The sequence below is a fragment of the Centrocercus urophasianus genome, unplaced genomic scaffold (genome assembly GCF_019232065.1).
Source record: "Centrocercus urophasianus isolate 14NV4802_14NV808 unplaced genomic scaffold, USGS_Curo_1.0 seq_27, whole genome shotgun sequence".
In the NCBI taxonomy this organism is placed as follows: domain Eukaryota; kingdom Metazoa; phylum Chordata; class Aves; order Galliformes; family Phasianidae; genus Centrocercus; species Centrocercus urophasianus.
In genome coordinates this window covers 685567-702882 of record NW_024884833.1, presented here as the reverse complement: position 1 = coordinate 702882, position 17316 = coordinate 685567, and the positions used below count along the sequence as shown (strand labels likewise).

The 17316-nt window shown below is 41.6% G+C and overlaps 1 protein-coding gene across 2 annotated transcripts in view; it reads right to left on the bottom strand.

The window, feature by feature from the left end:
- Window positions 1–16729, bottom strand: part of KDM4C (lysine demethylase 4C) — a 298880-nt gene extending 282151 nt beyond the window's left edge. Inside the window, exons 1-2 of one of the 2 annotated variants that reach the window (XM_042826899.1) lie at window positions 16512–16729; window positions 256–420 (exon numbers count right to left, since the gene is read on the bottom strand). In XM_042826899.1, the coding sequence (XP_042682833.1) occupies window positions 256–399 (144 nt within the window). In that variant the 5' untranslated portion in view covers window positions 400–420; window positions 16512–16729. The remainder of the gene's footprint in view (window positions 1–255; window positions 421–16511) is intronic. The other variant, XM_042826898.1, reaches the window with a different exon arrangement.
- Between the last annotated feature and the right edge of the window lie 587 nt (window positions 16730–17316).

The following is a 17316-nucleotide window of genomic DNA, read 5'->3' as shown; positions in this document are numbered from 1 at the left end:
AAATCTGCCTTATGAAAAGATCCTCTTTTTCTGTTGTAAACATGCTAAAAATTGAAGGTTGGAAAGAGAAAAGTATCTTCATTCATTTGCATAACACAAAGACTACAACCAGAAAAACAGACCAGCATCAAATTCATTGAAATTCACATGAAAAAAATATTATCAGCAATAAGACCAATATCACTATCAGTGAAATAAAAGTGTAGGAAAACACGTATTAGGAACAATTTTCCTTCTATATTAAAGATGGTTTACCTTTGCAACTCCAGCCCTATGAGCACCTTGCGATTCCATGTACGCTAAGTATTTGTTGAACTCTCTGAATTCATCCATTGAAGGCCTAAAAGTCATGATTTTGCAACTTGGATTTGGAGGACTATCAGATGTGACCGTCGCCATTGTGGTTCGTTTTCAATCCAGCTGAAAAATAAAATAACATATACTGAAGAGAATAACCTTCTGTCAAACAGCATCTGAAATTCAACACATGTTTTGATCAGGAAAAAAGTTTTCAAAATTCCACAGTATTATAAAAGGCACAAAGGAAATACTTACTTTCTCTCCCCACTCCTTTAAGACCACTCAACTCTTACCCCAAAGACATGTCTACCATAAGCAACAGTTCTATAAAATCCAGTACAAAAATCCATATAATCCTCTCGCTGTGTTTTTCTGTTGTTGTTTTTTTGCTTTTTTTTTGTTTTTTTGTTTTGTTTTGTTTTGTATTTTTTTTTGTACAACACACTTTCTCAACTGTACCTTTAACACCATACTAGCAACTTTCAGTGTTGATGCATTCACAGCTTGCTCCATTTCTGTATAGATATTTACATTACACAGGTATAACCTAAACTAACAAAGCTATGCATATTACTATTCCCACTTAGTTCATGAGGAAACTGATTACTGACTTTCTAATCACACTGCAAATGCAGGTAAAGAGAGCCTGGATTTTCTAACTCATATGTCAGCACTTCAATAGAATTCTATCAGTCTGCATTGCCAAGATGCAATAATATGACCATTTACAAATTTATTCCTTAATCTTACAAAAAAAAAAAAAAAAAATCCTCATTTCAGAACAAAAGTAAATCAGCTCTGACTATCTTTGTTGTGATTTGCTGTGTCATCCCTCACTTGAGGAAAGGGAAGATTTGGCATTGAGGGACATGGTGGTGATGTGCTTGACTAGATGATCTTAGTGGTCTTTCCCAACCCTTAACAATTTTATGACTTTGTCCATCTGCAAAACACAATACATCCATGGTTTTGTTACCAAACCATGTCACCTTACACTGCTTGTATGTTAGCATATTAGCCAGCAATTTCATTAGCTTCATATCTCTCTTAGCTTGGCTATGAATCACTTACAGGAAAACTGTGATTCCCTTTATGTCCCTGCATGTTTCACTCTCCTATAGCATTCAAAGATTCAGCCTGCTTCTTGTGCCCTTAAATTATGTTTTTGCATTCCTACTTCTCACAGAAAATCACTCTCGATTTTTAACAATTATATTTCTTTTTTCCCCACACTCCTCTCTTTTCTACCCTCCTTCCTACATTATTCCCATCCCTGATTGAAACAAAATTAATTAGATTTCTGCAAGTCTCCAACAATCAAAAAAAATCAGTACCATTTTAATTCAGGATTATTTTTGTATTTAAATTATGATTATGAGGTCCATATAGGCAAGCACATCCCAACATATAAAACTGAGATACCTTCGTGGTGGTAAACGCATGCCATGCATCCTTCACTTAGTCCCATCCATTAAAGAAGCACATATAAATCTGTTATGATGATCAGTTCCAAGTCAATGAGATTAGGTTATATCTGAAGTTAAAGCTTTCTTTGCTTATATGCATTGTGCCATGCAGAAAGCTTATTACTCATATTGCTTCACTGACACTAAAATGACACTGGAAAGATAATGAAGCAGGGTAATTGATCTCTCTTTAATCAGTTCTTAGCCCTTCAATTTCATACATGCATATGAGTGCAGCATATACAAACACATCACCTCTAAAAAAACTATTTACTGGCCAAAAAAAATTAATAGTCTGTCATTATTTCACGCCTTTAAACTACTTCACTAACTCTTATACAATACAACCTGCAATCATCAGCTACTTTTTCCAGAGGAACCTAAGCAGGCTTGAGCAGTAGGCCCAAGACAATCTCATGAAGTTCAACAAACCCAAATGCAAGGTACTGCACCTGGGTGGAGGCAAACCCCACTACCAATACAAGCTGAGGGATGAAAGGATTGAGCACAGCCCTGCTAAGAAAGACTTGGGGGTACAGTGGATGGGCACCTGGACATGTGCCAGCAATGTGGCCTCACAGCTCAGAAAGCCAACTGTAATCTGGGCTGCATCAAAACAAGTGTGGCCAGCAGGGCAAGAGAGGCGATCCTGCCCCTCTATGTCCGTGAGACTTCACCTGGAGTACTGCATCCAAATGTGGAGTTCTCAGAACAGAGAGATGTGGACCTGTTGGAGTGTGTCCAGAGGAGAGCAATAAAGATGATCTACAGAACAGATCTACAGAGGATGATCTACCTCTCCTACAAGGACAGGCTGACAGAGCTGGGGCTGTTCAGTCTGGCCACTGTCTTTCAGTTTCTAAAGGGGAGCCACAGGAAAGAAAGGGACAGACTCTTTCATAGGATCTGTGGCAACAAAACAAGAAAAAATGGCTTCAAGCTTAAAGAGGGTAGATTTAGGTTGGACATAAGGAAAAAGTCTTTTACAGTGAAAGCAGTGAGGCCCTGGAACAGGATGCCTAGAGATGTGATTGATGCCCAGTTTCTGGAGGCTCTCTAAAGAAACACTGGATCAGGCCCTGGGCAATCTGATCTAGCTGCACATATCCTTGTTCACTGCAGGGGAGTTGGACTAGATGACTTTTAAAGGTCCCTTCCAACTCAAAGGACTCTATGATTTTAGCTTAGAACAGAGACTAATATACTTTTCTCAGCTCTTCACTGTACTCTAATACTGTTATTTCAGTTTTGAGGAGGTTCTTAGGAAGACAGAGAAAGAACAGTTGATTCATTCTTTAGTTCTGTTTCCAGTAGGAGGGAATTGCTTTTAAAACTGAGTAACTTCAGCAGCCACTTATGAATTTCTGTTTTCTAATTACTAATATTCTTTACTTCAGCAGAAAGAACAGAACTTTTTAGAAGTTTATGTTATTCACTCAACTGCACTGTACCAAGTCAAGCATTTCTGAACCTAAGGACTCCTAAACCTAGTCAAGCATTAACTACAACAAAGTCTTTTGCAAAAAGCAGTTGTTGGTATTGTTAACCAATAAATGATCTGACTCTCTACTTCAACAGCTCTTACACTCATTTCCATGAGGTTTTTGCAGAGAATAGTAAGGTAGGAAAAACACCAGATAAACCATGGTGCTTTACTGCCCTTCACAGGGACACAGACAGATGCAGGTTGACAGAAACCACGCTCATCAAGCTTAATAATGGAACATGCAGAGTTCCACATTCAGTGAGGGTCCCTGGTTGAAGCGGCAGAAGAGACTTTCTGAAGTCCTGCTGGACACCAAGTCAACATGAATGGTAGAATCAATAAAGCTGTAAAAGAGCTTAGCCATCAATCCATCATTGCTACACCACTAAACCATGTCACCTAATGAGATATCTACCTTTTCTTGAATACCTCCAGGAACAATGACTTCACACCTTCCCAGGCAGCTTGTTCCAATGCATTACTGATCTTTCCAAGCAAAAATGTTTCCTAATAACCAATCTGAACTTCCCTTAGTGCAACTTAAGGTCACTACTTCTATTTAGTCCTACCACTGTTACCAGGGAAAACCAGATGGACTCCCATCTCACCACAATCTCCTTTCAGACAGTTGTAATGAGAGAATAACGTCTCCCCTGAGCCTCCTCCAAACTAAACAATCCCACTTCCCTCAGCTGTTACTCATAAGGCTTGTGCTCCAGACCCTTCACCAGCTTCACTGCCCTCCTTTTGGACATGCTCCTCCAGAGCCTTGATGTCTTCCTTGCAGTGAGGGGCCAAAAACTGAACACAGTACTCCAGACACAGACTCATCAGCATCAAGTACAGAGGGACAATCACCTCCCTGGTCCTGCTGACTAAACTATTTCCAACACAAGCCAGGAAATCACTGACTTTCTTGGCCATATAGGCACAATGCTGGTTTATGTTCAGATGGCTGCCAACTAACACCTCAGGATCCTCTTCCTTCACACAGTTTTCCAGCCACTCTGCACAAGCCTGCAGTAATACATGGGAGTTTTGGCAACTGAAGTGCAAGACTCAATATGTGGTCTTTTTACCAGCAAGAACCAGCAGTGTGCCCCTGCTAATAGGAAGGTGAATGATATCCTGGGCTGTGTTAGACCTAAGTACTGCAGGCACACTGAAAGTACTTCCCTTCTACACCGCATTGGTGAAGTCACACCTAAGTACTGTGCCCATAGCTGGACCACCAGTAGACATAAACATACGGGAAAGAGTCTTGCCAAGGGCCACCAAGATGAAGAGACAGAAGCAGCTCTCCTGTGGGGGAAGGCTTAGAGAGCTGGAACTGTTCCACTTGGAAAAGGAAAGGTTCAGGGAGTGCAAGGGGTCTTGATGAGCACATTCACTCAACAGGAAGGAGTGATGAAGACTGACATTTTTCAGCAGAGTACAGTGACTGGATTAACAGCAACAGCACAAATTAAAAAACAGGAAACTCCATGTGAACAAAAGAAAACACTTTTTTTCCCCCCTGTGAGAGCAAACACTGGAAGAGGTTGTTCAGTGAGATTGTGAAGCCTCCATCTTCGGAGACAGAGGCCAACTGAACAGACTGACAATCAACATCCTCTAGCCAACCTTCCTCGAGCAGCTGGGTGGACTAGACTTTCTCAAGAGGTCACTTTCAACTTCAGAAGGCATGATTCCATAATCCAATTCCTGTAAAGATGGCAGAGCCAGATTTGCAGCATCCAATGGCAGCGTAAGTGGCAATAGGCACAAATCAATTATAAAATATTTAAAATGAAAGCCTTCATATTCAGTTATATTCTAACACAGTATGTAATTCTTTCAAGGACTTTGTGGAATACAAGTGCCCTAGATACTTTCTCTCACACACAAAATTCAGCTACATCCTGTCAAATTGTTAAAATAAAATAATAAAATAGCATGACATAAAATTCAGAATAAAAAAGGCCTTCAGAGCTGTTATTGGTGGTGGTTTTTTGTTCCTTTTGGGGTTGTTGTTTGTGGTTGTTTTTTTTTTTGTTTGTTTGTTTGTTTTTTTGCAAGCAAGTACATGTCTAAAGAATCATTATAACATGAAGTCCATACTGCAGTTCTATTATTACAACCTTAACTATTCCACTTAAAGTGTATGCAGAATTAGCTATTCTGTGATACTACTCAGTTGTACAGTCTAAGAAATAAAGCTCTTCTATGGAGAGAATAAGGAATAAAAATGTGAGACATTGGTGCACATATGAAGTTAGAGAAACAAGGATCATTACATCCACTTTAGCTGCCAAGTATAAAAAAGAAAGTAGTAACATTTATGCATGGATTTTTACAGCTATTTTAAAACCATAATATCAACACTGTAATTAGACATTTTCTGTCCCCACTGCAAGACAGAATTGCATGTTGATAAGATTGTTCATAACTGTCTAGAAGAGCAGATGATAATAAAAACAAAGAAGACATATTCCATGCAAATTAGTATTTTGCATAACTGAAATGAATATGCTTTATGGCTAATCACAAGGTAACTTTAGTCAAACAAGCTCAAGATAACTATGTGTCTGATCCAATAATATGCAGTCTGTCCGTAAACTTTGAATTTACTGGGACTAAGGTGTTTGCCTACACTTCAAAATATCTGATAAAAGAGAACAATTTACATAAAACGTAGTTATGTAACTTGTCCAGCTAAAGCACCAATAATTGGGTTAAACAGTCAGATCTTTTATTTTTAAAAGTTCCTAGCCAAAGTCACAAACTACATCCTTCAAACGATCAACTAATAGACAGCTAATGCTACAACGCCTGCCTAACATTGCAGGAAGTGGAAATCTAAGGTCAGCAAAGGTCAAGCACCTATAGTTATGTCAGTATATGGCCTCAGGAACATAATTCAAGAAGTCGAAACACAACACAACTAAGAGCAAAATGAAATCTATTTAATGCTACAGATACAGGTTGGACAGAGAATGGCTTCAGAGCAGCCCTGAGGAAAAGAATTTGGGAGTGCCAGTTGATGAAATAATCAATATGAGCCAACAAAGTGCTCTTGCAGCCCAGAACTGTATCCTGGGCTGCATCAAGAGAAGTGTGACCAGAAGGTTGAGGGAGGTGATTCTGCCCCTCTACTCCACTCTTGTGAAACCCCACCCTGTGTCCAGTCCTGGAGCTGCCAACACAAGACAGACATAGAGCTGCTGGAGCAGGTCCACAGGAGGGCCACAAAGATGACCAGAGGGCTGAAGCACGTCTCCTATGAAAACAGGCTGAAAGAGATGGGGTTCTTCAGCCTAGAAAAAAAAGGTTCCAAGGAAACCTTGTCATGGCCTTCCAGTACCCGAAGGGGGCCTGTAAGAAAGCTGGGGACTTTTCATAAGGGCAAGTAGTGACAGGACAAGAGGAAATGCCTTTAAACTGGACGAGGATAGATTTGGACTAGATACCAGAAAGAAATTCTTTACTGTGTGGGTGGTGAGAAACTGTAACAGGTTGCCCAGCAAGGTTGTGGGAGTCCCCTCCCTGGAAACATTCAAGGTCAGGCTGGATGGGGCTTTGGGCAACCTGGTCTAGAGGGAGGTGTGCCTGCCTACAGCAGGGGGGTTGGAACTAGATGATCTTAAAGGTTCCAACTCAGACCATTCTATAATTCCACCAGTATTTACATAATCCAAAGCATATTTTTCAGCAGTTACAATGACAGTGAGAAATGCTTTTAAAATGAATGTTGACTTAAACTACACAGCTTGTATGAAAATAAATGCGACATTTTGCCACGTTTTGTTTGTACGCTAACAACTAGGAGAAAGAGGAGATGAAAGACTGTAACAAACTTCTTAGGTGCCTACCAAAGCAAAATAGAAAAAGAAAAAAATGGAGAGGAAAGGAAAAAAAAAAAAAAAAGTAACATTCTGCACTTTTCAGCATCATGGGAGACTCTTGACTATCTACACCCACAGCACAGAATTTTACCATACTACATGCTTGAACACACACAAAACACTTATACAGAGTAGAATGCAGCATCTATAAGATCGTTTTTGTTACATTCTAAAACATAAAGTGACCCCATATACCTCCACAGCCAACAGACTCTCAACTACTCAAATTAGTATCAGGCAGCTACCATTTATAGCTTTCCCAAAGCAATCAGTGAACATGATTTTAGTCCACATCTTACAAAAACATAATGCAAAGTGTGAGGAACTGGCTCCAAAGGGTTACAGTAAATTATGTTACATCAGTCACAAAAGGTTTCATTTTAGGGCCAGTTCTCTTTAGTGTTTCCATAAATGGCCTGGATAAAGGACTAGAAGGTGTTCTGAGCTTGTTTGCTGATACTAAACTGGGAGGAGCTTCTGAGTCCATCACGAGTGGAGGAGCCTTACAGAGAAATCAAGACAAATCAGAGACGCATCAGCCACGAAGTTTAACAATAGCAAATGCCAGACTCTGAACCTGCAAAGGGACAATCCTGACTGTACTTACAGATGGGGGATGAGACACTGGGGAGCAGCTCCAGTGAAAGAGATTAGGGGGTCTTGGTTGACAGCAAGTTGAACTTGAGTCAGCAATGTAACCAGTCAGCCAAAAAGGCCAACCCTATCCTGAGGTATATCAAGAACTGCGCTGCAGCCAGTCGAGGGGAGTGACTGCTCTACATTGCACTGCTGCAGCCTCACCTGGAGTGCTGTGTGCACTTTCAAGCACCACAGTACAGGAAGGATACAGAATTAGAGAGCGTTCAAAGTAGAGCTACAAAAATGAAGAGAGGTCTAGAGAGATCAGCCAAAGTACCCTGGTATGCACAGTCCAAAGAGGAGACTGAGGGGAGATTCCACTAGCATCCACAGCTTTCTCACAAAGGGGAGCAGAAAAGCATGCAGTGACCTATGCTCTCTGGTGACAGTGCCTGGACTTTAGGGAATGGCTTTGAGATACAAAAGAGGAGGTTAAGGTTAGATATCAGGAAAAGGCTCTTCACTGAGAGGCACTGGCACTGGAACTGGCACTTCCCAGGCTCCCCAGGGAAGTGGTCATTGCACCAAGCTGCTGAAGTTCAATAGGTATATGCATAACACTCTCAGACATAGTTGAATTTTTGAAAGGTTTCATTTTTGAAAGGCACCCCAACTACCTGTGCTGGACGTTCAAAGGAAGGGTCCATGCATCATGCAACTAATGCTACTTGGAGTAAGCAGGTCACGCTGATCACAGAGTGGCTCAAATAGGGAAGCCCAGTCATGCAGGAATCTTGTAAGTGATTATGGACTGACCCTAAGACAGAGATTTTTGGAATATCAACTGAAGAAGAGTAGACATGTACTGAAAAGGCTCTCTCTACAAGAAACTGCATAAAAAGAGAATAAATATGCCCTGATCACTGATGGGTCTTGCTGCATTGTGGGAAAGCATTGGAAATGAAAGGCTTCTGTATGGAGTCCTACACAGCAAGCTGCAGAAGCCTAGAATTCCAATAGACTTGACTGTGTGCACTACAGCACAGTTAATCCATGAGTGTGGAACATGCACTGCAATTAAACAAGCCAAGGAATATAAAGTCTCTTTGGTACGAAGGACAGTGGCTGAAATAAAAATATGGGAAGGTCTGGTAAATTGACTATATTACACTCCCACAAGTGCTGCCATGGCAAGCACTATGTGCTTAGGCTCTCAAGCCCCACGCTAGGCATTGTAAGGACTGCTGTAGTTTAATCCAGCAGATAGCTAAGCACCACACACTAATTCCCCCCCTCCCTCTGCTGGATGGAGAAAAGAATCAGAAAAAAAAAAATAGTTTTTATTTCAATACATAAGTTCTATTTACGAAGAGGAAAAAGGGATAATGGTTATGACAACAATACACATGTATACAAAACAAGCTATGTACAAGCAATGCTCATCACCCACCAAATGATGCCTAGGAAGCTCCCAAGCAGAGGCTGCCCAGAACACTGTTCTCCTAAAGCCAAAATATACTATCATACCAAACGCTATCAAGGAAGAAAACCAGCACTGTCCCAGCTGAACCTCAGACAGTTGGTTTTGTGTGGAGATGCAAGTTAGAATCAACAATCCTTGTGGGTCCCTTTTAACTCAGCTTAGTCTATGATTCTATACTACATTACTAAATAACATGGAAGATTTCCCTGTTGAAACACACACGCTTCATGAAAAATTCCCTGATTCCTTCACAAGAACACAGAATATATTGTTCCCAGAAATGGGAGAAAGCTTCCAAGTTTCATTTATTCAATATGTAATAGAGAAACTCAAACTAACAATTGCATTTAATTAAATTACAAGCAAATTCATACTGCTAGAAAATTTACTACTGAAGTAAAATGAAACCCACTAAAAAAAAAAAAAAAAAAAAAACCAGCACATTAATCTGTAGTAGTAAAAGCAGTAAAAGCATGTGAAAACCTGCTTTAACCTGAAGCCTTACTGTATAAAACCAGTCTTCAGTATTACAATACTCTCAAGCCTTATGACTAAGGCATCAGATCTCTGAACTCCACATGCTTCTTTTTTGTTCTAGTACTCAATGAACTAACCAGTATTTTGAGTTCCACCCCTCACCAGCAGGGAATCAGATTTTTCTGGCTTTAATTACACTAGACTTGACACATCATTCTTCCAAATATATTTGCAGACTGTATCTCTTGACTGCCAAGCAGTGCTAACACTAGCTCCTACATCTGGGGATGGAAAAACCACATCTATCACTGCAGGTTAGGAGGTGACCTGCTGGAAAGGAACTCTGGTAAGAAGAATCTGGGCATCCTGGTGGACAACAGGTTGACCACGAGCCAGCAGCATGATCCTGTGACCAAGACAACCATCAGTATTCTAAGGTGCGTTAAAAAGAGCATACCCAGCAAATTAAGGGAGGTGATCCCCCCCCCTTCTACGCTGCCCTGGTGAGGCCACATCTGGAGTACTGTGTCCAATCCTGGGTTCCCCAGTGCAAGAAAGACAGGAAACTTAGAGTTTAGCAAAGGCCACAAAGATGACTGGGGAGATAAACCCAGCCTCTTATGAGGGAAGACTGAGAAACCTGGGACTGCTCAGACTGCAGAAGGCTGAGGAAGTGTTTTATCAAAGCTTATAAATATCTATTGGGCAGGAGTCAAGTGGATGGGGCCAGGCCCCTTTCAGTGGTGCCCAGTGACTGAACAAGGGGCAAAAGACAGAAACTGCAACACAGTAAGTTCTACCTAAACATGAGAAAGAACTCTGTCATATTTAAAATGAGAGAGCGTTAGAACAGACTGTCCATAGAGGTGGCAGAGTCTCCTCTGGCTATACTAAAAACCCACTGGACATTTTCCTATGTCTCTAGGGAACCTGCTCTAGCAGGAGGGTTGGACTAGATGGCGTTCGGATGTCCTTTCCAATCCTATGATTATGTGACTTTCCTTATTTTCATTTCCCACCTGCAAAAATGTCATGCATGCTAACAATGGAACTGTAATTCATTTCAGGAAGAATCAATTCATCCTGAGAAGAAAGAAATTCATACACTAAGTAGAATACATACTTGTGCAGAAGAGTACATGTATTTTAAAAAATAACACTTCTTGATAGAACTTAGAAGGTTAATGAAAAGAAATGATTGTTTTCTCTAATTCCAGAGTCCACTCTGAGAAAAAAAAAAAAAAAAGTTTCTACAAGCTCTGCAAGAGTTGGAAAGGAGACAAAAAGTGAAAAAATCAGTTTCAATCTATACTAATAGTCCCAACCACAGCTTACAAGTAAAAACTCTGTAAATTCTGCCAGTAATTTATTTTTATCAGAGATTTTTTTTTTTTTTTTTTTTTTTTAAGAAGTTTATAGCCTTCATTTCTAAGTAAATTCCATTTGACTCTCCAACTGTTTCATAAATCAAATTCAAAGGTGCTTGGTATGGAACAATGCACAAACCATGACCAGCTACAAGAATGACTTTAAGTTAATCAGAAACAAAATACAATAGTTTGCTTGTGCCACTATTATTGAGCATGCAAACAGTCAATTCTGAAATCAACCTGACTTTGCATAGTTGTCTGAATTGTTCCTGTAGTAGCTGTACACGCAAACTGTGCAACTAGTACGTGTACACAGCTTGGAAAAAGAGAAATTCGATTCTTTTTATCAGGATCTCTAAAACAGTAATTTATGCTACTTGACTTCATTAACAGTTGAACCAAACGTTTCAAATTTATAAAATGAGATACTTATAAATTAAGCCTCATGAGAAAGCATATATCCATCAGATATGCATATATCTGATGCATATATCCAGCATTCAACAGGAAAAATAAATTTAAGTTTGAAATACAGGAGTACTAAATTATTATGGAAGCTTATGGACTATGGAAGCTTAAAAAACTTGGAATCTTGGTAGGCGAACTTCTTATAAAGCTCTCATTATCATCTCAACTTGACTCTGGGTGGCTTGACAAACTTCATTTCAAGCTTGTGTTTCTATGGCCTGGTACTACCTCTAAAGCAACTATTTCCAAAACAGAAAAATGACCTATTTTGAAGCCAGAAGTACTAAACCAGAAAACAACTTGAATTCATTCTACAGCTATTCATTGCCCATGCTATGCTTGCAGTACACAAAGCTATCTTAAAACAATTGATTTGGGACACAGAACAAGAAAAATAAATTGTATGAAAACAAAATATGGAATCTGTAGTCCACATTAGGTGGCTGTAACAGCCTCTAGGAACAGCAATAGCCAGTTCAACCTATCCAGTTCTCACAGCTACTAACAGCAGATCTCTCTGGGAAGAAAAAAAAAAGTAGAGAAGTAATGTACAATTACACTTTCCCAGAACACCATCTCAGTCTTCAGCAATGCACAGCTCAAGAAGTCTTGAGGCAGAGAATATTTCTGTATTTTACGGAGTTGCTGGACTTCTGTCTGTGACTTTCAAACTATGTGGGCCCTTAATATAAAAAAAATACCTACTGACAAAGTACTCCACAAACAACAAAACGTACAGAAGGTGTTTCATCTGCAGTATGCTTTCTGTATTTCACTTTCTACAGCTGAAATCTCACACACATACTGGAAGCAGCTTTCTATTTTCTCAAGTTTACCTTCAGAGCATACATGACTTAAAGACCTCCAGCATAGCCTCCTTCAGCCATCTCTTTTCTAGGCTAAAGACTCCCTGCAGAAAATCTATTCCATGCTTCTGACTGACCATCCTTACACTCTATTTCTGGAATCAGCAGATTACTTTTAGTTAGGGAAAGAAACACAAAAACCACAAGCAACAGTCAAGATATGAGTAAACCACAAATTAACACAATGGAGTATCAACGTTCTTGACTCTGGTGTAGTCCTCAAAGAAGCCTTCACAGATCTCCTTGCAAAAGTCAGCCTCGTACACAAACACAGTTGATTTCAAAGAGTTCTGAAAACCACAATCTTTTTTTTTTTTTTTTAATATGCTAGATTAACAATGGTTACATTAAAGCTGCCACCACATAACAAAAGTCTTTACTAGATGAAGAACCAAGACAGGACAAAGGAAAAAAAAAAAAAAAAAAAAAACAAAAATTTACAAACTGAGAAACAGAGGAGTTTTACACCTGTGCTGCTTATGGCACACCTGAAACTACAGACCTTGTCAGAGGTGCAGAACTAATGCATATGACCTTCCAAGTCAGCATCTTTCCTCTCATTAAAGAAAATGAAGTCATGCAGTTCCCTTGCCCTTACATCCCATTCTAATACCAGAGACTCAACACCAAGTGGCCTGGACAAAGTCATACATGCAGTTCTCCTGTTATTACTGAAGTGTACACACTGAAGTGAAATTTATGACCACAAGCACATTTGTGGTATAGCCATACCATGCTTCTACTTCAACAGCACCATGACACTTCAACACTCACAGCAGCAGAGAAAGCATTTCCTCTGCTCACACAACCAGAAGCCTCCTCACTTCAAAGCAATTACAGGCCACCAAATGTCATACTTTTGCGTACCAGGAGCAGACCATCTGAAATGGACTGACATATTACTACGAGGGAACCATGCAACTCTAATGCACAGTGATAAGAGCAAGAAGAAAGCATCAACACTGTGCCTGTGCTGGACTTACATCTGTAGCATAAGGTATCACTTTGTCATACAAGCAGTGCAAGGCAGAATTTGTTAAGCCGCCTACTTAACGTTTGTACAAGATTCTGCAGAGGTTTGTATCTGAATAAACCCAGAAGAGATTTCCACAGGGACACTGAAAGAACACTGTGAGCTTCCAGGTATCACCATCTTAAACACAAGGCATATTTACAACACTGTAAGCAAAAAGCCTGTCAGGACAATCATTTTCCTCTAAGTACTTTCACTTATTTTACTCATTTTATTTTCACTTATTTCTCATCATTTACTGAGATCAAATACTTCAAACAGCTAAATCTGAAATCAAACTCAAGCATTAAGAAAATCCCTAATGTTTAAGGATCAAATTATTCAACTTATTTCTGTTCCTTCATTCACAGCTGTTTGCAGACTTCCACACTTCCTCCCAACATTTTAGTTTTCAAATCAAAATTACCCTTTTCCCCCCCCCAAAAAAATTACAATTATTAACAACTTACTCAGCTCCTAAAGCCATTCAAATTACAGAAACTGTAATTGGACATAAATCACGTCAAAAAAAAAATAAATAAATAAAAATAAAAATAAAAAAAAATAAAAAACAGAACAATGAAACAAAACCTGATCCAGAAAAATAATCCACAGCATAAAGGTAGAAGGAGTGGTAACATAGGTCCACCTAAAGTAAGGCTATCTGCTAACAACTAAAACTCTTATTTTAACCAGACAAAGCCCAGCAGGAAATCCAAGGTCAACAAAGCTTAACCAAAACAACTACAGTCCAGCAATACTATATTTTGTAGGCAGAAATATCACAAGGGAACTGAGGAACTGGAATGCATTTTGTTTGCGAAACTCTTCTACAACATCTGCAATAATCAAAGTAGTTTCCCATCAGGCCTGAGAGCAGAACTGATCAACAGACTGAAGAACTTCTTGCAATATTCACTAGAAGATGTATATTGAACTCCTTTAACACCTTGAATTAACCTACAGTTAGCCTGTATTTTCTTAAATATGCTGTACCACCAAGAACAGAATCAAGAAAAACAAAACACAATTTCTTGCTTGAGTCAACAGTATAAGCTACTCCCAGGGGAAAAGTTAGTAACTTACACATCACAATTTTAAACAAGGGAAATGAAGTTAGAGTAAAATTTAAGTTCACAACTTAATGAATTATGACACAGGATACTATTTGAGAAAACTGAAGTATGTTCTAATGCTTTATATACCCGAACTACAGCAAGATTTTACAGCACAGTCAACGTTTCTTCAGAAACTTCTTGCAAGAACCTCCATTGTCATTTGATTACAGAACTAATATTGTCCCTGTATAAGATACTGAATTCCTTCAACATGTCCTATTAATCTCTAAATCTGAAGGAAAATCAAGATCTGAACATGTGTCTAATCTGTTTGGAGATATGAAGAGTTAAGTCATCAAGCAACTATAGACATATTTTACTGGACATGTATCAAAAACCTTAAAACTTACACTAAGATGTTATCTTCAAAACTCCACGTATATTAAAAATGTATCTGAAAATACATTTGCTTTTTGCATGGGGGACAGAGGAGATTAGGACCTCCATAAAGCAAAACCAAAGAACAAAACCAAATACCCCATTCAGCTTCATACTGAAGAAATATTCCCCTGCAAAAGACAACTACAGGAAAAGAAAAAAAAGTGAGTTGACCGCAGAACCAAGAAATGGTACAATCAGGAGCTGAGAAAGGACCACAGAAGTCCTTAATCTCCTCAATCAACTTTTTTTTTTCAGTTACATATGAAGTCACCAATTTTTCTGCTGCACAATTACTGTGCCTGTTCATAATAGCCTAGTGAGATTACAATAATTAGCATTTTACAGCACAATGTTCTGAACTGAATGCATTACTGTGGTAACTGTACACTTACATTTGCTGCAGAATTGTTTACATTGTTTAAAAATCAGGATGCTAGATAGAAAACAGCATCAGCAAAAGTTAAGGACTAGTAATTAAAGAGCCTGATTTTCTTCCCTTTTTTGTCACATTCGCCATAAAAACCTCAGATACCATATCAAGAATGGATTTTTTTGTTTGCTCAAGTTTTTCTTTTTAAGCAGAAACTAACCAAAGGTTTTTATCTCACATACAGTGGCTCTCATTCTGACCTAACTGCTGTTTTATCCCATCCGCTTACTTGAATATTGTTTCCTGCCTCAGGCCAAGGAAAAGCAGCTGCTCTTACACCCATCTGTACCTCTACTGAGGCAAAAGCCAACCACCAGCTGCCTAAGCCCGCTGGCACCGCTCCACTCGTTTCAAGGATCAGAAAGCAAACCATGCCTGCTTTCCACACTCCTGCATGGAGAAGGGCCTTGTGTGAGGCATGCACTGCAGTGCCAGGCAGACCCAGGGCAAGGCCTGAGCTGCTCCGCATCACCACCTTCACAGCGCAGGGTGACAGAAATACTCTGCATCACGCTGCAGCTGAGTTTATTCTTTGTGAAATGTGCTTAAGCTTAAGAACTGCTACTTTAGTAACTCCCAGGTAACTTCTGTTCCCGCTGTCGCTCACGTCTCAAAAAGAGCACAAGCAACTACAACCTACAGCTCAGCAACGCCCGAACAGACGCTGCTTTCTTCGAGTCACCTCTTTTCCCCTTACTCTTACACAAGAAAGCGTGACGATGCTTTCTGCATGAGGACGCGCTCGGCCCAGCGCAGCACCTCGGAGCCCGTCCCGCCCCGTTCGGCAGCAGCCGCTGGCGGCGGACCGGCAGCGGAGCAGGTGCGGGGTGCGTGCCGACACCGACCGCTCGCCCCGACGCCGCTTCCAGCCACGTTACGTCAGGCACATCCTACCTGCGCCGGGAAATGAATGAACCGCAGCGTCGGGACAAGCCCCGCGGGCAGCCTGTGCCGCGTGCTGGCCGCCGGGGACAACAGGGGGCCGCCAGCCCACCGCCAGCGCCCCGAGCTCCGGCCAACCTACGGAGCTCGGGGCCGGAGCGGGACCGCGGCTCCCGCTGCCCGGCACTTGCCCGGGGCTCCCCCCGGCCGTGCGCAGCGCGGCTCCCAGCCCAGCCCTCCCCGCCGCCAGCTCCAGCCCGGAGCCCTCCCGCCCCCGGAGCCACCGCCCGGCCCGGAGCCGCCCCACACCTGTCCGAGAGAAAAGGATTAGGCGGCTGCAGCGAAGAGAGGCAGCCGACTGCGCTGCGCGCCAGATATGCGTTCTCGCCCCTGCTGCCCAGACTGAAGGAACACTCCCGAGCTTCCACCCCTCGTTCTCCCCGGGACGACTTCTTCCGTGCGCTGATGACAGCTGCGCGCTGCGCATGCGCGTAGCCCTCGCACGCCCGAGGTAGGGAGGACCGGGAGAGGAGAGAAGCTCGGAGGCCCAGCGGGAGGAACACGTGACGGGGACGAGCGCTCACGTCACGTGCCCAGCGGCAGCCGATGCCGGCACCGCCCCCGGGCGGAGCAGCTGCGGGCGGGGAAGATGCGCTGCGCGCGGCGGGTCACGTGGCGCCGGCTGGCAGGCGGCCGGGGGGTTGGTGTGCCGTGGGGCGGCTGCTGCCCCGCGCCGGGCGACGCGCGGGTCTTGCAATGCGGCGCGGGCCGGGTTTGGCGGTATGCAGTCCTCGGTCAGCTCTAGTCGGCTTCTGTGTGCCAGTCCTGTACCGTCATGTCCCGTCTTGCCTTGTCCCAGTCTTTAACGTGACTTTTATCCCCGTATGGCAGAGGCTGAGCCCTACTATGCTGTCATGTATTTAGTTTTTACCAGTTATTGCTGTTTATCTTCCAGCTTAGCTTTCAGGCATTTATGTTAATGTAGCAAAAAGTGACCAGAAGATAACTAAAGGAGAAGTCCCTTCAGGCGTTGGGATTTGGGATTGTTCAGCTTGGAGAAGAGGTCTTCCAGTAGAGGGTCCTAGGAGAGGGACCGACTTTGTACAGAGGTAGT